Source organism: Danaus plexippus, assembly GCF_018135715.1.
Source record: "Danaus plexippus chromosome 13 unlocalized genomic scaffold, MEX_DaPlex mxdp_40, whole genome shotgun sequence".
In the NCBI taxonomy this organism is placed as follows: Eukaryota; Metazoa; Arthropoda; class Insecta; order Lepidoptera; family Nymphalidae; genus Danaus; species Danaus plexippus.
In genome coordinates this window covers 281331-303748 of record NW_026869850.1, presented here as the reverse complement: position 1 = coordinate 303748, position 22418 = coordinate 281331, and the positions used below count along the sequence as shown (strand labels likewise).

General features: G+C 29.5%; 2 protein-coding genes and 1 long non-coding RNA gene across 3 annotated transcripts; 2 read left to right on the top strand and 1 right to left on the bottom strand.

Moving 5' to 3' along the window:
• Positions 1–650: 650 nt before the first annotated feature.
• On the bottom strand, positions 651–1801 carry LOC133320232 (uncharacterized). The gene is made up of 2 exons (XR_009753668.1): positions 1712–1801; positions 651–1248 (listed from the first exon to the last, which is right to left on the bottom strand). It is a non-coding gene; the product is annotated as an uncharacterized LOC133320232 (long non-coding RNA).
• A 60-nt stretch (positions 1802–1861) lies between these two features.
• On the top strand, positions 1862–10078 carry LOC116770270 (putative inorganic phosphate cotransporter). Its single transcript, XM_032661678.2, has 10 exons — positions 1862–2042; positions 4609–4733; positions 5702–5881; positions 6230–6368; positions 6660–6880; positions 7449–7598; positions 7676–7808; positions 8350–8474; positions 8681–8800; positions 8979–10078. Exons 1-10 carry the CDS (start codon positions 2006–2008, stop codon positions 9126–9128), a joined length of 1380 nt encoding a protein of 459 aa, XP_032517569.2. The 5' UTR covers positions 1862–2005; the 3' UTR covers positions 9129–10078.
• Positions 10079–14715: 4637 nt separating this feature from the next.
• On the top strand, positions 14716–22173 carry LOC116770269 (putative inorganic phosphate cotransporter). The gene is made up of 11 exons (XM_032661677.2): positions 14716–14844; positions 16139–16260; positions 17476–17655; positions 17902–18040; positions 19049–19266; positions 19334–19483; positions 19571–19703; positions 19870–19994; positions 20289–20408; positions 21571–21703; positions 22056–22173. Exons 1-11 carry the CDS (start codon positions 14814–14816, stop codon positions 22088–22090), a joined length of 1386 nt encoding a protein of 461 aa, XP_032517568.2. The 5' UTR covers positions 14716–14813; the 3' UTR covers positions 22091–22173.
• Positions 22174–22418: the final 245 nt, after the last annotated feature.

Here is a 22418-nt window from a genome sequence, read left to right as displayed (position 1 = left end):
CCCACAACTACGTAACGTTGATGACACTCTCCTGCTTGCAATGTCCAATATGATAATAATTTTTATAGTGTGATGTTGTTTTAAGATTAATCTGAATCGTTCGTCGAAAAACTAGTTCTAGCGTGATTCGTAATGACACGCTCATAAATCTAATATTACCCAAACATTGATCATACCATACTTTAATGTTTTCTTCACCCATCAGTAATCTCTGTTAAGAAATAATGTTTTTATGATAATAAATATTTTCTTTTTAATAATTTCTTCTTATATAAACGACTGTGATTTCTTTTAGTTAATTATAAATAGCTGTGATGTATTAAACTTGTACTTGAAATATCTTTTTCGAAATCTATATATATTTATCATATATCTTCGATATAAGTTTCTGAATATATAACTGTGATGGTCAAAATATTAACATTCAGTTTGAAATATTCTGACTGTAATGAAGTACAGGACAAGCCTTTATCACTGAAGGATACGTCTTAAGAAATAAATAAAATTTATTAAAAAACAAGTAAAATATTTTTTTGATTTTCATAGTTATATAAATAGTATTTCAGACAATCTTAGTTTTTCCATTACGATGTTATAATACAATATTACCTTAACTTTATTCATAAGCAAATAAGAAGGAAAACAATATACAGTTTTAGTACGTGCAAGTTTTATTGTATAATAAAAATATATTGAACTGTTTTGTCATAAAACTTTGCACTCATTAGGCAGGCACGGCGTGATTTATACACAACATCCGCACAAATGACTATTAATGTCCTTGTGATTGCCTTTGCTCTGCCTTATTGCTTTAAATCATCTACATGTCATTTGTTTCAAGTAATGTTCCTTTGTTTAAAGTTAGGGATACTGAAAGCCTCGAGTTGTTAATAGGTTTGGGTCATCATTAAACCACAGAATGTGAGTCTCTTGACGATGAATGTCTGTAATTAAATATACTTAATTTGTTAATTACATTACAGTACTCCGCTTATTCATTTGGTTTATTTAAATACATATTTATATAAGCGAAACAATGGAGTAAGTGGTGTTTATAAAAATAAAATAAAATACTTAAGATACGCATAATTTTTCATTATTATGATTGTGTCCAAATTGTTGCTGTATCACGGCCAGTTGTGGTATTTAGACAACGGCTTTTACATTTGTAAGTGAGGGAAGGGATTGTTCCAAACTATCTTTGACATATTATTTGATCTAAAAACGATAGCCTTACACGAATGTGTCCTTAAATGAAAGAATTCACATAAGTACAAGCAAATTGATCCATCAAAAGCACAGAACATTTAAATATTATTAGATGTGATTGAATGTTTATATAACAGCCTGAGAAGGTGAAAGTTAGCATAAAAAGTTTAGACTTAACTCAGCTGAATGACTGAAATAGTTAATCGATTTAAACGGGATAGCGAAAATAACATATACATGAATGAGCGTCTAAATAAAACTTGATATACGATTACAAAAACATAAACATTTGTCAATTCAAAGTATTTGTTTTGTTTTGTAAGAGATATTAAGGTCACAAATGAAGGGAACAGTGAAAAAACTTATATATTGTTGTCTACAAAACCCTTGAGAAACTTTATTTCGAATCTATTTTAAACATTAAATCTTTCTATTATTATATTTTATATTTAAATTATCTTGACCTATCCTTCAAGAAAATAAAAAATCGTTCGCTGCTCACCTGTGACAGAAGTTTAATATTCATGGAGTAGGTTTTATTCGCTACTTTCCTGTTTTCTTGTATACAAAACAAGTTTAAAATTGCTTAACCAATAAACGAATGTCTAGTCCGCGCTGCTTATGACCATGACTGATAAAACGTCGAACCTCGTCGGTATAACTAAAAAACAAGAGTTTTGCTCAGTCGACGGTGCGAAGTGGCTGATATTAGATATAATGAAATAAAATATAAAAAACAGAAACATATTAAAATTTCATAGCAAACGAACATATCTCGAGTGTAGTTTCAGTCACCATGGAAGTTAAATGTGATGCTCCGATTAAAAAGCCGAGTGAGTAATGTTTATTATAGTATAAAAAAAAAATTGAAAACAATTAAATATTAAATATGAAAACTAAAAACAAAACAGACTTTTCTCATAGAAAAAATAAATGCGAACTGTTGGGTAACGTTATGATAAATATTAATATATTATTAACATTAAATAAAAATCTAATATAGGAAATTGTCATGTCAGGGTTACCGTCAATGTCTTTTGTTATGGTTGTGTGCTCTTTTAGCCATGATCGTTTTAAGACAAACGATATGAAACTCCTCATAATAGCCTTATTCTTAAGCAGATATGTTATAAAAAAATATTAATGATCAAACACTGACTTCTCTGTTTTAATTTTTATAAATTGCTTTTGATCACAACACACTAATTTTATTAAATATATTACACTAATTAAATTTATATATATGGCTTAACTAAATATTGAGTGACTAATAAAACGTACGTAAGGCTAGAACGGAAATTATTAATCAACTGAAAATAAAGTTATTATGATCGATTAATTACCTTTGGGATACTAAGTTATGAAAATCATCTCACACACACATCTCACGCACACACACACACACACATCGCACACATCTCACTCGTAGTACACACGAGTCTTAAACATCAATTACTGGAAGATTTAAAAAAAAAATATTCTAATTAAATATTATAGATCATTCTCAGAGTAACAATTAATTCATTAATTCTATACATATTTACGTATTTTATTTTAAAGCCAAATATAAAGTTTATGTTAAATTATTTTTTTGTTTAGGACTTTCAATTGTAAAATATTGCTAGCAAATGCCTGTACGAGGATAATTTTAGTGTGTATGAGAAATTGTTAAGAATAAATATAATAAAGTATCAAATATTTTAATGATTTTTTGAAGACAATTAAAAGATGAAATATGCACTGGTCTCGAGGACTTACGCTTTTAAAAAGTTTGACATCAAATCTAATGTAACAAATTTGAACTAAATTGCTTGCTTCCTTCTTTATTTCATTCCTATCTTTTAATACGTATTATTTTTCCTTAAATTTATAGTAATTTTTTATCATTCCCCAACTTTAGTGCAGCCGAATCTTTACTAAGACAAACGTCTTCGGTTCTATAATCAGATCATTGTTATTTTTTCTAAACTTGCCTTAAATATTAATAACTTTTTTAACATAACCTTTGGCCAAAGACAGGAATTAGAATTAACTTTTTCCGAACCAATCGACACTATTCCAGGCAGTAAATGAAACAATTTATAAGCACGTAAGAAACATTAATTTCTTCTTTGGCCTTGATGCTTTGTGATAAAATAAATGTGTTATTAATTTATGTAAGTGTTTCAGTATCACTAATTTATATATATTTATTGAAATAATTTCTATAAAATCACCACAGCAGTTTGGAATTACACAATTTTAATTTAATGTTCTCGACGAGATACTGAATTCCTTTAGAAATATGAATAAAATAATTTAGTCAATAGCAAAATAACTTTTAAAAACATATGACTTTTTATACTGTAGACAAATTAACAAGAGGGGAAGAGTTTATTTCTTTTTAATATAATCAAAATAAAAAGATTGGAAAAATCTGAAAGCGACTGTCATAAATTCAATATGAGACTTCTACGGTGATGAATTTACGAAAAACAACACCACATTTAAGTAATTTTGTTAAAACCACCGCCAGAACGAAATATTGAGTGGAAAAAGTGGAAGGAAAGAAAAAAAACGAGAGAAATGTAACATTTATTTTATAAGAATGAATTAAATAATTTTTAAAGTAACTCCGCCATCTTTATTCAATAACATAATAACGACTAGTTCAAAAGAATTTATTACCGCTATGGAATGTTATTTGTGATGACAGGACAACTGGAAGAGTGAGCAGTTAGCGGTTAGCAGTTTTTAATTTATATAAATTATAACACAAGAGTCTCGCATCTCCAAGTAATTGAACAAGAAAAGGACATTTCGATACAATCATTAATCTATATGATCAATATGCTTAGTCCAAGTTCATATCTAAAATACTATTAATGAAGGTTTCGAAATTAAAAACTGGAAACCCTTTATTTAAAATATGCAATCTTAGAATAAGGCTATCGGTTAAAAAGAGAAACGTAATATTCAAATTCCAACAAATATTAATTTTATTATTATTAAATGTAATAAGATTTTATGTATAGTTTTTTATATATAATAACGAGCAGAAAACGTGATTTATACGTTTAAGTCACGGTTTCTGCTCGTTTTATATTCATAGATACATTTGCCTGTATTACATAACAAGCAACTAACACGTTATGGACTGTGTAATAGTAAATAATATATTATTATGCTGTGAGGCCTTACAAAGAACATAACATTTGGAAATTAAAAAAAAATATGAAATTGAAAGGGAAATAAATAATTCATTATTGATGACATAAACTGAGTTATTTATTGATGATTACTTCGATTCACTCAATCAACTTGCTATAGAAACACTATTTCTTTCTTTGAAATCATCCGTCAGCTATATACTCTTTTAAGTGTCTAAATTGCAATTTCAATGACGTTTCCTTGTTCCAGATTCACTACTTGGCATTAGACACCTACAGGCTTTAATGTTATTTCTGGCACTTTTGCTGGCATTTGCGATGAGAGTGAATATTAGCATGGCTATAGTCGCTATGACTGACAAGGAAACAGAAAATGTAAGTACAATAGAACAAATATAGTTGATAGTAGAATAAACTTCAATATTTTAGTTAGATTAGACTATTCCATCTCCGAGATGTCGAGTATCATTTTAGAGATGTTGCGATAAGATTCTGTTCGTATGGGGCTATCAAAATACTTGGTTATGCTAAAACAATTCTCGAGATAATACTGTCATGTTGACTTGATATTGAAAATGATTATTACTGATACTATGTGTTCCTATATAGTAAGAAATATATAGAAACAGGATTTTTGTTGTTCATCAGTTATCGTACAGATAAACTTTGTCTCATGCCATCTGTAGATTACAATAAGATGATGGATACTACGATTGTTTATTTGTTATATCAAGAAGAAAACATATAAAATACCAAAAGAATGCAAGTCATGTTTATACAATTCATATATAAGTACAACCGAGACCTTATTTAGTGCAATGTATAAGTAATTCGTCTGTCATTTGTTATACTTTCTAGATTTACTTAAACAAGTTGAAACATTCATAAACAATTTTCTTGTAGAATATAATAGAAGCTACTTAACGTGCAATAAAACATTATTGATAAATATAATATAAATTTATTTGTATACAAAACATTGTATCGTGTAATCCTGTATGTTCAGGCTTTTTAATATTCGGTGTCCGAGTAAAATTTCTTTCTACCTTTTTGTTTATTGTGTTTACAAATCCGATAGTAAAGATAATCTTAAATATTTGATGTAAAAGGACAGATTTCGATGAAAAATAATCGTAACTTAAATTAAACAGTAAACGGCGGATTCGGTGGCCTTGTTCGACGATGTCACCACAAGTCTGATGATCACATTATATATCATAAACAGGACAATACATTATATTAACTCAATAAACTAATTTAAACTACAGGACTTTTAACACCCAAATCAATAATGAATTTCACCAACATGATAATTTATATTCAAATTAATTAAATGCTTACAGGCCTTCGATTGGAGCATACAAACTCAGAGTGTTATTCTGTCATCGTTCTTCTGGGGTTACATTGTATTGCAAGTGCCAGGTGGTGAAATGGCTGCCAGATTTGGTGGAATGATTCTAATAACTCTGTGTGTCGGTATCAATTCTGCTGTTTCATTGATTTTACCCATAGGAGCTTACTATGTAAGTATACCGAAACACACATGTATTGTTGTTTGGTGCGTCAGTTGTATGAAAATAAAATAAAAGGATAGGAAGTTAAACATAATTTTTGATGCAACCAGTTTTTGTTAAAATTGAAAGTAAATAAGAATTAGTGTGGCTTAATAATAAAAATATTTGAGCACAATTAAATTGAATTGAAAACAAACAAAAGTTGACAGCCCATAGAAGCATATACATGTTTCCTATTAATATAATAGAAATAAAATAAAAGATTAGATTTCACGAGACTACCGCCGAGGGTAAAAGCCATAAGAAAATAAAATATTATATATTAAAAATTAACAAATTAACAGATATTCCTTGTAGGGAGGCTGGCAACTGGTTTGCGCTTGTCGAGTTGTGCAAGGATTGTCTCAAGGCTTCATTTTCCCTTCAATCCATCACTTGATAGGGAAGTGGGTTCCTCTGGAGGAGAAAAGCAGATTAGGCACGATAATATATGCTGGTATGTTTTATACACTGCTGTTGCAATATTTGCTATTATTATTTATTTATTTATAGATGGGTCATCTATTCCTACTGAATATTGATGTCAACATATTTACATATAAATCACATCGAACACAACACAACAATCAATCATGTTAAGTCAGAAGCCCAAGAACCAAACCACATAATCTATTATTCATGACATCACCAAGTTTAATTTGCAATTATTGTCTTTTCGTAACCTAATTAAAGCTAATTTATTTTAATAGTAAATAAATCCTAAATAAAATATAACATATTTAATCAGGTGCGCAACTAGGAACAGCTATACAGCTGATGATATCAGGATTTCTCGCTGATTACTGGGGATGGCCTTCAATATTTTACACAAATGGTGTTGTTGGTGTAATATGGACTGTTGCTTATATTTTCCTGGGTGCCGCTACACCAAGCACTTCAAAAATGATCAGTCCACAAGAAAGAATGTACATCGAAAGCTCACTGGGACATATTGGAGGTGCAAATAAGGTGATAGAAATATATACTACCTAATTAACATATGTATAACGTAAAAATAACTGATACAATTAATAAACAAATTCATTTGTATTCCACAAATGTACATAAAAATTAAAATATCAGAAGATAGTTAAAGTATGTATATAATATATGTAAATAGTGCTTTATAAAAACAAAATTACTAAAAAGTTTTAAAATTATCGGGTAAATTGTAAAGCTCAATTTATTTAAAGTTAAAATTAAAGTTATAATTTAGAAAAAAAAAATTATGTAAAATAAAACGTCTAAAAAAAAACAGGAACACAAGAACTACAAAATAAAACATATTTTTTCATTTAAATATTATTTCCTTTATATCACTTTTGATGTCGGTTGAAAAGCTATATATAACGGTCAAATTATATGAAGAATCAGCAAAAATTTCTTTCGTTTACCTTAAAAAGTTTTAGAAGGCAATTAAAAATTAACAAATATGAAACTTTCCTATTCTAAGTTTTGTCATATTTTTTTTTTCAATAAATTAAGTTTTTAATTTCAATTTAATACATTAGAATACTAAAATACTATTTTTTTTTAGAAATTGTCAACTCCTTGGAAAGCGATATTTACATCTTTGTCTTTCATTTCGCTCATCATAGCACATTGTGGACAAAATTGGGGTTTCTGGACCCTAATGACTGAGATACCCTCTTACATGAAACAAGTTTTGGGAGTGGACATTAAAGCGGTATGTTGACGTATTTAAACTCGTGGTATTTAAATTACGCTGTTTGATAATTTAAAAGTGTACATTGATTATTTCAGAATGGAGTAATGTCAGCTTTGCCGTATCTCGCCATGTATTTATTAAGCTTCCCATTAGGATTCCTCTCAGATTACATACTAAAGAAGAAATGGTTGAGCGTCACTGCTAGTAGGAAGCTGTCTAATTCTCTTGGTATGTTTTTGATTATTACAGAGACAATTGTTGGGCAAATCTCAAGTACACGCTTAAGGCATCGTCTTTGAATCTCCATTTAAATTGGCAACAGAAGGTGATTTAATATTCATATCTCGCATTTTTTGTCGTAACAACGTAAAAATGACAAATGTACACTGCCGGCCAAAAGTTTGAGACCAGCTACATAAAAGTTGGAAATTGATGTAAAACCCAAAATAAAAAGCTGAACATGAAAGGATTTGTTGAAATATTTATTAGGTATGGCAAATGCGATGAAATATAAACAAAAAATATTAAACACTTCGACAATTTAACTTAAAATATATGTATTAAAATTTGTAATTTGAGACACTTCCTGTTTTATGAATGGAAGATGGTTTTTGACTGTTGTTGTAAGAAAATAAATAGTTGCTAAATCTGATCTAGAATTGTTTCCATTTCAATTTTAAAACTAAGACAAAAACGTTTGTAATGCTGGATCATAGTGTAAATATGTATATGTGGAAATACTTTTAAAATGATTTAATAAATTTTTCAGGACATTATGGCCCTGCTGTAGCTCTTATCGGTCTCTCGTATGTGCCTGCGGGTAATGTGGTCGTCGCCGTCGCCGTATTAACAGCAGTCGTTGGACTCAACGCAGGCCACTACACTGGATATTTGGTATTGAAATTATATACAAACACTGTGTCATACAAAATTTTACAAAATTAAAAAGAAATTAGGAAAGTAAAGATTAAAATAGTTTTTAAGGAAATTACTTGTGAACTAGGGGAAATTATTTTAACCCATATTTTATCTTGTCACTCGGAGATTTGTTTTCGCCAAAATATATGACGTCATGACGACTAATTATTTTCGTTTTTCAGCTGGTTCATATTGATATGGCTCCAAACTTTGCTGGAACGATGATGGGTATAACAAATGCAATAGCTAATGTCATATCTATAATTGCACCGCTTGTTGCTGGTGTTTTGTTGAATGATGAGGTGAGATAATTATAATTTTACTATTAATATTAAAGACGAGAAAAGTATTTATATATAGATTTGATATCAGTCTATTTTTATTCTTTGCTTTCATCAAATAAAAGGGAATTGTTAGTGAAAACAAATTGCATGTATTGGTATTAAGATTTTCTCGATATATATGAATGTGGTTTTTCAGACTGATGCCCAGGAATGGAGGAAAGTATTTTACCTTTCGTCGGCTATCTACATTGTTTGTAACACATTCTTTGTCATCTTCGGGTCCTCCAAAAGACAAAAATGGAATGAAGTGGAAGAATCTAAAGACGACGAACGAAATAAAAATTGAGTTCACTAACTAGTCAATTGTGTGTTGTGCAATAATATTTATTAATAGATAATAAGAATTCATGAAACAGTCGATAAATATTTATATTTGAGTAAAGCATGGTTTTAGTAATAATACTGTTATGATTATATATGTTGACATTATATATACATATACACAGTAAGGGAGGACATTAAAATTAACTAGGCAGCTTTCTTCATAACTTTGACACTAATAATATTTTACTATGTATTTACTAAAATGCTCCTAATTTATCACTAAGAGTGCCCGAGCAATCAATAATGTCCTGATATCCATTAAAATTTGGCACTAAATCTCTAGCCATTATTTTAGGTCTTGGCCACGGGGCTGCAAGGATTAATTGACTCGATGTACTTTGATTGGCCAGTTAGTTAATCTATATTGTTTATCATATTAAGACAAAACGACCAGATATTATACTAATCATGAAATAAAAAACGCAAGTTGAAGTTTCTGCTTGATAATGGTTTACCAATTGTTTTAAGTATCTTCATCATATATCTAGTGAAATTATTTGAACATAAATTATTTCTATTTTATCATCAGGTAAATAAGGCGTGTCTATTAATAATGGTATTATAAAATTATTATACGATATCTATACACACACATATATATATATATATATGTATATATCTGTCTTTGTGTGTGTGTGTGTTTTTGCATAAAAAAAATTATGAATCCTCGATTATTTCATATGTTTACAATGATGACTGTGATTAGTTTATTAGTCTATATAGTCAAAGTTGTGCAACAAAAAGACCAATTGTCGAACAAACTACAACAAAAGCATGGATCGATCAAAGATGTGGTTGCAGTTTAGTTCTGTATGAAGACATTTTACATGAAAAAGAAACTTATACGCGTAAAAGATATCTCAGAAAAATAAATAGACAGAATAACAAATAAAGCTTGGTTGTAAAATTTAACAGTCATCGTTATTTTCATTTATAATTGAATAAATAATGTTCTAAGATGAATAAAAATATTGAATAATTATTCAATTACTTGACTAATAACAACTAAATCAATGGTATCCTAAGAAGTTTCGTCTCTGTACGTATATTTGTATAAAGAAAAAGTTTTCTTCAGTTAAGGGTATAAATGTAATCCAACGCAATAAAAATTTACAATTTGATATATTGTCAGCTCTGCATACACATAAAACTTTAGCATTGTTGTCGCTATAACAGTCACTTCATAAACAACCTGTCTCTCCACCAACCGCCTGTTTATTCTCGTCCCCATAATATTTCTCATCCTCCGAGAGTGTTGCTAGATTATCGTTCAGATAATTGTGTTTAATTTAAACAAAACCGAACTTATTATTGATTTTTTTTATAGGATTGTCTCGTATATCCATTTGAATAAAGATATTGTCTTAAACATATATTATAAATTATTGAAATTTATATTACCTTAAATTTTGAATAATATACAAACATAACCTTACATTTGATTAGGACCTAATTTATAACAGTTATATTAAACTTTCAGGACCGACTGTTATCTCAATAGAATTAATGAATAAAAATCATACCAATGTTTAATAATAGTTTCGTTTCCAAGTTGAAGGCGAACCTCAAAAATTCAAACAATTCAGACTTAAGTTTATACTCAAAACACATACATTTAAAACTAAAGTATTCAACGACAAATTTACGTTTACGTCTTAAGAATGTTTGCTTATTCAGATCACGCTGAATCGAATTGGGATGAATATCTAGAATTCAGATGCATTTACTTTAGAAGAATAGCTAAATAAAAAATAAGGTATCAAACAATTATGTGATCGTAAACGAAATACAAAATACAAAATGCAAACAAAATCTTAAAAACATCTTGTAAGAGATTTTAAGATTTTAGCACAACATGGAAAATGGGAAATTAATTCCAAACCTTTCTATAAAGTATTTTCTGTTATTTGAAGAAATGAAGGAATTTGCACGACTTAGTTTCCTACAAAATTCTATTAATATCTATTTTCTATTATAAATTCCAAAATGTCTACGATTTAGAGATAAGATGACCAACTATCGATATTTACAAAGAGAACATGATTAAAACAAGCCGTAACTTCGTAATGAAACCAGCCATCATACATTATCTTGTCTGTGACTGTGTCCCAAAATAGTAAAAATTATCCAAATACCTCATGACCTTCTGACTAGCATTGTGAAAGTATTCTCTTTCTATTTCAATGCTGGTTATGAACTCATTTTAACTAATTGTTAACAGTTACCTTTTATTTTATTAGATTATAACACAATAAATGTCACCTCTCTCCAGTATTCCTTTGAATATGCTTATAAATATAGAGTGTTTTACTTCATTGACAGTGTTTATACGATCTGATAAATTCTTTCAGAATTAATTTTCATTATAAGAAGTGATCGACAATAATTCAACGTTTCTTTCTAAATCCTTAATTATTTCATGTTCTAGAAGAGCGATTTCATGCATCAGTAAACTTTATTTTTCAGGGACAGTAATATAAGTTCTTAAATAAACATCACTTCCATACTTTATTTCCAACTTAACCGCGACCTTATGATAAGAGAACATTATCTCAACTCTCATTAAATGCATGAAACTCATTAAAATTAAACGAGTGTGCGAAATAATTTATTTTATCACCTTTATTCTAAGAAAGTCATTTAAAAACCACAAGGTCATTGCCTTTATAATTTATATTAATAACTCTTCAGTCAGTCTGTATCATAACTTATAGATTAGATTTCCTTAGATGTCATTAAATATATTGTAAAGCTTGTTACATAACTTTCTCTTATACTTCTGAGTTCTTAATTTGCGTAGTAATTAAGTTCGGATGTAATGCTTTTAGGATGAGATTTTTGACCGTAAGATTTCCAAACTAAAAGACCTCTCAATAGTTTAGGCCGTGTGGGTTATTATATGTTACTTTTACAGGTGTTTGGTGATTATAAAAGATAATATGTTTCTTGTGGTTATGCATTTATACAGTGATTATGAAGTTGACTACCGCCACACCTGGAGAAGGTTCTAGTTAAAAGAGTTCGTTTGTGATTACACAGATGTTATACCTAATATGTGATAGTTATTCGCTACTGTTATTTTAATATATGTACATATAGACGCCTGTTCCTCTCTGCGATTTTATGATTATATATACATAGGAGCCCCTTATACTTACACTGGGGTCGCAAGTCTCAGGACTGTAGAAGCTCCTTTCCCTGCAACGCGTTGGACCCGCTCAGTGAGTCTAGGGAATACTGAGACGTTTCGTCTCGTCATAAACAAGAAACAGATGTTAAACAATTTATCACGAGAGAATAAACACTAGCTGAGGGGTGTGGCACTGAAGTTTCTTTACTGATACTAATCAACAAACCATCAGCTTTGAATGAAACCTACAGAAACTAGTTTCTCCAATTTTAATGTAAAATCTAGTATTTTAATGAAAGTTATATATATTTAGTATTTCAAACTCATAATGATTGAGAGGCATCCAGGAGGTTGATTTTAAATTTTATCATTCTTGTCAAGATTACTTTAATTCTGGGTATCAATAATATGTTATCTCATAAATTTGACAACAATAATTCATACAAATTTGTCGATGTTTTCAATTTCCGATAACCCCACATTGTTAAGAATTATAAAATCGTCTTGGAACTAAGATGAAATGGAGTCGTTTTTGAGTGAAAAATTTTGTTACAGTTACATTTTAATTACATGATAAAAATACCTATACGTATACGAGAACAATGATTATGATCGGTAATTTTAAACTATTAATTAATATAAAGTATTGGTACATCATTTGTATATGTTTAAAGGCTAGAATACAATAAATTTAATTAAACGAAATAATTTTGGTTACTTTAAATAGTAGGATAAATGTTAAAGGTACAAGAAGTTTTGAAGACTACAAATTATAATGGATATGGTGTATTTTTAATTACAAAATAAGAAAAAAGTTTTATATTTTGTCTTTATACAGGAAAAATATAAGGTGCTACAGAAAATGCTGCATTGTTTGAATTTAGATCGCCAGGACTTGTAGTGGTGTTCAATAAGAATGCTAGGTTGACTCGCGCTCAGGGGTGAACAAAATATTTAAAATATAAATAAATGAAGATATAAATATATATAACGATATAAATGAAAATGAAGAGATAATTAAAATTCTTACAAGTAATACCATGCTCCTCAAGTCATAACACTGATTTGGGTAATTGACTTGAGGAACCTTCTTTATTAACCAAAACAGTGTTTTTAATTCCAATTACTTATATAAAAAATCCGTTAAATAAATTTAAGAAAATATTATTAATCAAAGCGTAGCGATAAAAGAACTTAAAAAAATAATAATACAACATATAAATACAACATAAAAAAATAATTTAACAAAAATAATAACGTAGTCCCTAACATAAAAAATGAAGAACACAGTTAAGAGGAGATATGGCTATGCTATCGAAGAAACTTTTATTTTGTTTTCTTTTTAAAGGTTTTATTGAACATGCAGCTAATTTAGTTTTGAACACTGGTATAGGTAAGTAATTGCACCGTGTCATTAAGTGAATACATACATCACATTTTTATACGTTCTTGCAACTGAATTTATAATCAGTTATCCTAAACTGACGCAGAATTCATTTTAAGTATGTGCACAATTACTTGCAATGGCAATGAAATGTTGATTAAGTTGTTATTTCCACATACGATGTGGCTCGATTAAGTTGTTTTTTCCACATACGATGATTGAAGGGTGAAAGGGTTAGAAGGGCTAAACTACGATAAATTAACAGGTGGTGAGATAAAGAAGTATGTATGTAGCAAACCAAAACAAAAGGTTTTTCTGCTTTCATCTAATGTTAAAGTACATTCTGCGACAAGCTTATATGTTATAAATATCGGTATCTGTTATAAATTTCTAGTTCTGAGAGTATTAAACAAAATGTCAATTTTAGAAACAAAATTTTATGAAATAATACTGAATGTACACTAATTAATAAAATTATTATAGTATCTGTTTGTAATTTAAATTAACAGCGTCTCATTAAACTTATATAGAAGTTAATTTAATATTGACATTAAAAATGTAATTTAAAAAAATTGTCTGTCTGTCTGTTTTTTCCGGCTAATCTCTAAGAAAGCTGGACCAAATTTGACGGGATTTCAATCGTAGGTACCTAACATCAAAAGAAACTTTGTAACGCTACGCTTTAAGTGACTTCAAAAAGGAGGAAGTGCGCAGTCCAAGTAAATATTTGAAGTACTCCTTCATTGAAAGAATTTCAAAATAATTTTTCATGGAAATTAAGGGGATCTCGAAAAATAGAATGAAAACCAATGAGGATAACAAAGCGTATCTCAAACGGTGTTTAAAATGCAGATAAAGCCAGGGCAATATAGTTATTACTTATTTACTCATATTACCGGCTTAAAAAAATTAAATAAGTGCTCAAATAATTAATATCGAAGAAAAGGTCACAAAATTTAAATACAAATTGGCAAAAAAATAATTTAAATATAAGCGACCGACTCCATTCATTTCTTATTCTACTTTTGCTAAGAACTAAGAGATCCGCGAGTTTGGCACTGTATAGCGGGGTCTACTCTCGAGTGGTATTCCCCTTTGTCATGGTACAATAATATTTATATTGTCAAGGAATAATGGGTGTCATTACGGAAAATATAAGACCAAGTAAGTGTACTTTTACTATTTGTACTCAATTAAAAACGAGGCTCAAAAATGAGAATGCAAATGTTTAGATTTCCCAATGTAAAAGTTAGAAAATACAAATAAGTTTTTCACTGCTTGATGATTATTTTATATCACAAGCAATTATAAATAGATGATATTTTTCACTTTTCCGGCACTAATACTGTTTATTTTCATAATTATTGTATTTGTTTCGAAGAAAAACAAGTTTTTATAGCAGATTACTTATTTGAGAGTTGAGATTGTAAACACATATCATATAAATTGATACAAGATATACAACTCAAAGTTGTCAAAAATTATTACTTTTATGAAACATAACATTTGTTCTCTCGAAACTCCCCAAAACATACTTTATATCATAGTGTTGAATAAACTTAAGACGTAATTTATCGTCAAGATTTTAAACCTAACAATTTTTAATTATGTTAATAATATATAAGTTCTATTTATGATAAAAAAAACTTTCTTTGGATATGAGTTTTTTTTTTTTGTTGATATCACTAAAAATTTTACTTCTAATTCAACATATTTGATTTATTTTATTCAGGTATTTTCTAACATGTTTCTGTTGTGCAAATGTTATATTGTTAATGTTCAAAACACCAATTTTTTTTTAGTCCACGAATGATTCGCTTTCTTAACTTAATTCGGCAGTTCGTTTCTTAAAGTCATTTGAAAAAGATAGGTTATATCGATGTGATAAAATAATTACAGACAAAAAATTTTATTAAAATCGAGAGCCGCAGATGAAATAAAAACCTTTAAGAGGCTTTTATGAAATGTTTTTGTTATAAACGCGGATCATATTACTCGTATGTATATGGAATTAGTAGAGACGCTTGTTCATAGATAAACATTATTATCAATAACAAGTGGAACTTGAACTGAATCAAAATTGTAAATATTCAATGTATTATGTCGTATGGGAAAGGTTATCGAACAGATCATGCATTATTTCCTGATTTGTTTTGCTAATAGTAATATATAATAATGATGATGAATGATATTGTTGTAAAGACTTTGTCCACTTTCGTACAATAGATATAAAATTTTAAAATCTTTAAGAACTGGAAGGCGTTCCTTTTACTATATTTTTTGTAATTTATATAAATTTAGTCGAGTTTCTTTTTGTGTTATTGGTATTAATATCAATCAAAAATCCGTCGTTCATTTTGAATTAATGTTAAATAAATGCTTTAGATATATATTTTTTATATTAAGTTGTGACGGATTTTGGACATAATGTTAAATATATATTTTTTTAATATTTCAGAAGGTCTCGGAGTCCGTCATGCGCAGACGTTTCTTCTGTTTCTGGCCATGTTTTTGGCTTTTAGTATGAGAGTTAATATGAGCATGGCTATCGTTGATATGACTAACTCTGACAACGATGAGGTTGGTGACTATTAGTTTAATATAATGCAATACTATGAACAAGGAAATCAATTTCTCTCAAATTGAAAGTTACAACTTTATTCGAATGGCCAACTAAAATACGCGCCCTCCTTTGTTTTTGTTTAAAAAAGGCTTTCTTATTACATAGTACACGTAAACACATACCACTGACCTGGAATTTATGAAATCATTGTTTCTTAAAACTGAAAACACTTTGTTAACATGGATGAGGTTTTTAAGAGGAAAACTTTGAAAATTTAATATACATTTATATAAAACAAGCTGTTACCCGCGTATGCGCCCTGCCTCCCACTTGCGCGTTATAATTTCGGGATGGTCATTCGGGATCTTGAAAAAAGTACCCTAAGTTACTTTTTATTACATCAGCTACCTGCCAATAAGTCCCATTAAACGCGGTTCAGCTAATTTAGATATTAGCCGAAACAAACATACACTCATATTATGTTTCCATATATATAAAAAAGTAGGGGTTTTTGAAAAAAAAGGAAAAATTTAAGGTTGTATGTATTTTTTGATGCCACATTATAAAAAAATAAAAACAAAAAATTTTGTTCATAAATTAAAAAAAAAAGTTTAAGGGTGGATAACCCTTATCACTAAGGGGTATGAAAAATAGATGTTGGCCGATTATCAGACTTACTCAATATGCTCACAAAATTTCATGAGAATCGGTCAAGCCGTTTCGGAGGAATATGGGAACGAACATTGTGACACGAGAATTTTATATATAAGATAGATTTATCAGCAAAAGCAGCCTTTATTATTACACGAGACGCAATTATATGTGTATAGGAATGATTAATTTGAGCAAAGTTTAAATTTTAAATCTCTGAGGTTATCACAAACTAATTTTAGAAAAGGTCAGCATTGTGTAAATATTGATTATAACTTATCGTGGCAAAAATTTCCATTAAGAATGTTTATATTATAAAAAATATTTTAACGATACATTTTATAATATGAATTAAACTGCTTCGTATGATTAATTGACACGATACTGAAAATATGCATGCTATATAAATAATTGAAAATGTCTCAACAACCTATTAACATTAAAAAATTGTCATATTAAATCAGGTTCTTCGCGGGTTAAAGTCAACTGTTTATTTGAGACTAAATAATAATATATTTATAATTTATATTCATATTAATCCCAATACTTTTTTGGCTAAAGTCTAAGTTGTTCTATTACAGTATTTTGAATGGAGTTACAGCGTTCAATCAATGATATTGTCGTCTTTCTTCTGGGGATATGTCGTGCTGCAAATACCAGGCGGAGAGTTGGCTAAACGATTCGGAGGAAAATTCCTTATCACGATTTCAGTGGGAGTTAACGCTTTACTTTCATTATCCATGCCGATCGGTGCAAAGATCGTAAGTATACCTATTGTAAAGTAAAGGAACCTAAACCTCGGGACTATGTATTTACAAAATTATAAAAAACAAGTAGTATCAGAAAAGCTTAATTTCATTTATATGAGAATCTGTAAGACGTCTAAAATCTAAAATCTTAGAGAGCATTAGTATTTTAACCCCTCTTATCACGAATGTGACTAACTGTATAGAAATTTATGTAAGTTAATTAATTAAAATAATTTAGAATGACTTTTATGTCTGCAGGGAGGTTGGCAGTTCGTCATAGCGTGCAGAGTGCTGCAAGGATTAACACAGGCGTTCGTTTATCCATCCATGCATCATCTTGTGAGTCAGTGGATACCAATGGAAGAAAAGGGCACCCTTAGCACTATTATATACGCGGGTAATGTATCCCATTAGTAACATTTTTTACGATTTAGATGATTTGCGTTCTTGGATTTAACTGGGGTGTATCTTTTATCAAGATAAATATGTAAATTAATGTTTTCTTTATATTGACATCGCAAGATATTATAAAAGTCATACAGAAAACAAGACTTTTTCAGAATATCTCCTAATATTATAAATGCGACGGCAACTCTGTCTGTCTGCTACTTTTTCACGGCCAAACCGCTAAAACAATTTTGAGGAATATTGGTTTAGAGATAGATGGGACTCTGGAGAAGGACATTGGCTAGGTTTTTTATTTCGAATCTCTATCCCTAAGTAAAGCCGATTAAATTGCTCAAAACATTCTCGTATTGTGATACCTAGCATTATGAAAATGACCGGCTTATAAAATATTTCGTCCCCACTACGATTACGAGCCCGATCCCGACTTTAAACCGATCTCAACTTCGATCCTAAAAATCCATGGGTAGGACCATGAAGTGCAATTCCAGTTCAGTGGAAATGGTGGTAGAGAACAATTCTGATGTTGACGCGGTATGATTCGCGGGCAAAAGCTAGTCAAAAATATATTTGTCTTATTAGTAAATATCTTAATGATATCAATTTGTGAATACTACATTTACCTTTAAACCACTAACCCTTTTTTTTTGAAGAAAATATTCAAAGTAGTGTTGTTATTTTTAATGTCAAACGCAATTTTTCTATTTAAGCCAACATGAGTTTATTTTGCTAACATTCTGATAAATAAACTTTAAAATTGTTATTATAAAGTACTTGTTTGATTTTTTTTTCAATTCGCGAAATCAAAACGCGAACTTTTGATAACCTTAACTGTGTAACATCATATAATTAAATAGTAAATATTATTGTTATGAGATTATAATCTGTTGTGTTCATGAATTCTAACAAAATCTTTAAATATTAGGTGTCTAACTATGTTCATTGTTGGACAACTAATATTTTTTCATTTAAATTCAAATATTACTATATTCTTCATTAGGTGGCCAACTTGGGATAGCTCTTCAGCTTATTGCTTCGGGTTTCCTAGCAACCGCTTGGGGCTGGCAGGCAATTTTCTATGTTAATGGTGGCCTAGGAGCAATATGGACCGTAATTTATTTATGGCTAGGAGCGTCTTCACCGGAAACTTCTAAAATGATCTCACCAGAAGAAAGACAGTATATCCAAACATCACTTGGAAGAAAAGGACAGCAAAGGGTACGTTTTGCTCCATAACAAAAAAAATTGAATCCTTTAAACAATTTCATTTTAATTTCTCTTTCAGAAATATCCGACACCTTATGGTAAAATTTTCTTTTGTCTTCCTTTTTGGGCAGCTGTAATTGCGCATTGTGGACAAAACTGGGGCTTCTTCACTCTTATGACAGAAATGCCCACATACATGAAAGAAGTGCTAAATGTTAATCTGACGAAAGTGAGTTCCAATATTATAAGTGTTAAATAATTGAACAAATTTTTAGTATTGGGAATGGTTCTATAATTACTGTATTATATTTTATAGAACGGCTTGCTATCATCTCTACCGTATTTAGCCATGTACGTGCTAAGTTTCCCCATGGGAACCATGACTGACTTCATCATTAGACGACAATGGCTCAGTGTCACCAATACAAGGAAACTTTTCAATTCCATTGGTTTGTATTTTATTTCATAAACATATATCATAGACGATAAAAAAAAACTTTGTTAAGAGATATGAGATATAACGCTGAACATTTTCAAGGTACAGGAATTTACGCAAACAGAACCAAAAGCAAAGGATTATGTTAAAAAAAACGTAAAACAATATAATTTTGACAGGTTTATGGGGTCCAGCTTTGGCTCTGATCGGTCTGTCTTACTCACCAGAGGGTAATATGTGGCTGGCTGTATTGATGCTGACGGTGACTGTTGGTATTAACGCGGGACAATACACTGGATATCTGGTAAGCTGAAATATTAAAAGAGGCCTTCAATTCTCGCACAATTATAAACAAAAAATAAATGCAGTCATATTCATTACTTTTATAATTAAATGTGAAATAAGATTTTATCTGATTTAAATAAATTAATATTTTCGAATACTCACGAAAATCTTAGACATAATTAGATATCTGATCGATAAAATTTTATTTGTATGCCCCACTTATTTTAATATTATAATTTATTTTGAATATCTAAAACTATATTTTTTTAAGTAATATATTTCAAAACGTATTTCAACGTATTTTTTTTTTCAGTTGATTTTCATTGATCTAGCACCAAACTTCAGCTCATCTCTTATGGGAATATCTAACTTCATTGCAAACATCGTATCCATAATCGCCCCTATGGTCTGTGGATTCATAATAAAGGATGAGGTAATTTATTTTAAAATCATTCAAACATTACAATATCGATATCGAAGTCGACCTTGTATGAAGTGCGTATTTCATTTTAGGTTATCTTTATAGTTTAAGTATCTGTGCAATAGAATAGTTCTGTTGACTTACTGTTTCGGTCAGAAATAGGTTAGCGATTAAGAAATTTCGGTACTTCTCAACGAGAGTTTTTTGTATTTATTTAAATCCTTTTAAAGTTTTATATTCTAGATGATTTTTATATAAAAATTTGACATTTAAATATCACATGTAAAGTTTTCAATTTCACAAAGAAAATAAAAAAATTATGGTCGAAAAATATGTCGTTTCAAAATATAGATGGTAAATTTTTATGTTAGAAATACTATTATACAATAACTCCAACGGCAAATTTAATATAAAATAAAATTATTTATACTATTAAAATATACGTTTTCAATAGAACTAGTAGGACAGTACACATAAATTAAATATTAATTTCATGTAACAAACTCGGGTCTGCCTTGAAAGTTAAAAACAGAATATTAAGTTTGTAACGAAATTCTAAGCAACTAAATTCATTTTCCAAGATATTAAGAGGCTCGCTAATTTCAAACAAAGCAAACTCTTACTTGAATAATTTTTTATCCAAGTTCGAAACAAAAATTATTATTGGGAAAACCGTTTATGTTTCCCCATAAACAGTTAACCTTTATGAGGGAAAAGTCTTCGGTAATAAGTATTAGTATTAAAAGCACAACGAGATGGCGTAGAGCAATAGTTAAATACGAGTTGAAATAAAAATTAAACATTAAATTAAATTTTAGTAACAATTAAATTCGAAAGTTAATGAAAAGCGACGGCTAATGTACTATTATGTTATGCCCATTGAAGATTACATCGTACTCTATTTGATATCTCCGAAACTTTTGGCTAATCCTATTAGAAGCTTCTATGAACGTTGGAGTTGTGAATTGTATATGGTTAACTCTAAAGCAAAACTTTCCTTTACAAATTGTACGTAGTTATATTTTAGCTTTGTCGCACTTGCCAATTAGTTTAGAAGTTCCTCTGATGGTAGGCATTCAAAAGAAGTGGTTAGGAGTTAATTTGAACTTAATATTGTTATTGTGAATTTTAGTAATTATTGTACATTTCAATTGTTTTTGTTTCTTTGTTTAAGACGGATCCAGGTGAATGGCGAAAAGTGTTTTTCTTGGCTTCCGGCATTTATTTCTTGACAAACTTATTTTTCATTCTTTTTACTACTTCCACTGAGCAGTCGTGGAACAAGCCTGAAGACGATACCGATCCTGGTAAGTCTTTATATTCCATATATATATATATATATATAAGGAACTTTTTTAGGTGGTAGACCCTAACTGTGGTCAAGTTAATACAGCTCGAACATACAACATACAAGAGAGTTCGCCCACCCTTTCCTATCTCTTCCCTTTTCCCTCCCTTTCCCAATTTTTTATCCCCCCCTTCCCTAATCAAGGCTGGCAACACATCCGCAAAACTATGTTGTGAATGTCCATGGGCGACGGTACTACCTCCATCAGGTAGGCCGTCTGCTCGGTCACCCCCTTTAGCATAAAAAAAGAACTAAATAACACTCCAAACACTGTAATATTGATATTACTATTGCTATTTTTTTTCTTTCAGAAAACATAACGCAGAGAAAGGAGAGCTTGAAATAGAAAACCTAATTTTATTAAAATTTTTATTTATTTTTGTACCTGACATAAATAAAAAATGTAAATACAAACTGTATATAATCTTATACGATTTCCTTTTTTATACTATTAAGCCACATATTCAAAACCCAAGTAAATAAATGAAATCACACATTTTAAGACATTATAGATTATTTTATAACTAGTAACGCAGAAGCCAAAGATAGTTTGTATAGATAAATGTGCACGCTATAGAAAGGACATATTTAACCCAAGGGAAGTTGAACCCAACGAATTTGCATACTCGTACGTGACGTATAATAAGAAGATCCAATTTAATTCGGAGTGTGAA

What these genes read in the sequence shown, in the direction of transcription:
- LOC116770269 (XM_032661677.2), top strand. Translation starts at nt 14,814, where the DNA reads ATGGGTGTCATTACGGAAAATATAAGACCAA. An exon ending in TAGCACTATTATATACGCGG is followed by an intron (nt 18,041 to 19,048) that starts GTAATGTATCCC and finishes ATTCTTCATTAG; the next exon opens with GTGGCCAACTTGGGATAGCT. An exon ending in GAAGAAAAGGACAGCAAAGG is followed by an intron (nt 19,267 to 19,333) that starts GTACGTTTTGCT and finishes TTTCTCTTTCAG; the next exon opens with AAATATCCGACACCTTATGG.
- LOC116770270 (XM_032661678.2), top strand. Translation starts at nt 2,006, where the DNA reads ATGGAAGTTAAATGTGATGCTCCGATTAAAAAGCCGA. An exon ending in TACCCATAGGAGCTTACTAT is followed by an intron (nt 5,882 to 6,229) that starts GTAAGTATACCG and finishes TATTCCTTGTAG; the next exon opens with GGAGGCTGGCAACTGGTTTG. An exon ending in GTGTTTTGTTGAATGATGAG is followed by an intron (nt 8,801 to 8,978) that starts GTGAGATAATTA and finishes GTGGTTTTTCAG; the next exon opens with ACTGATGCCCAGGAATGGAG.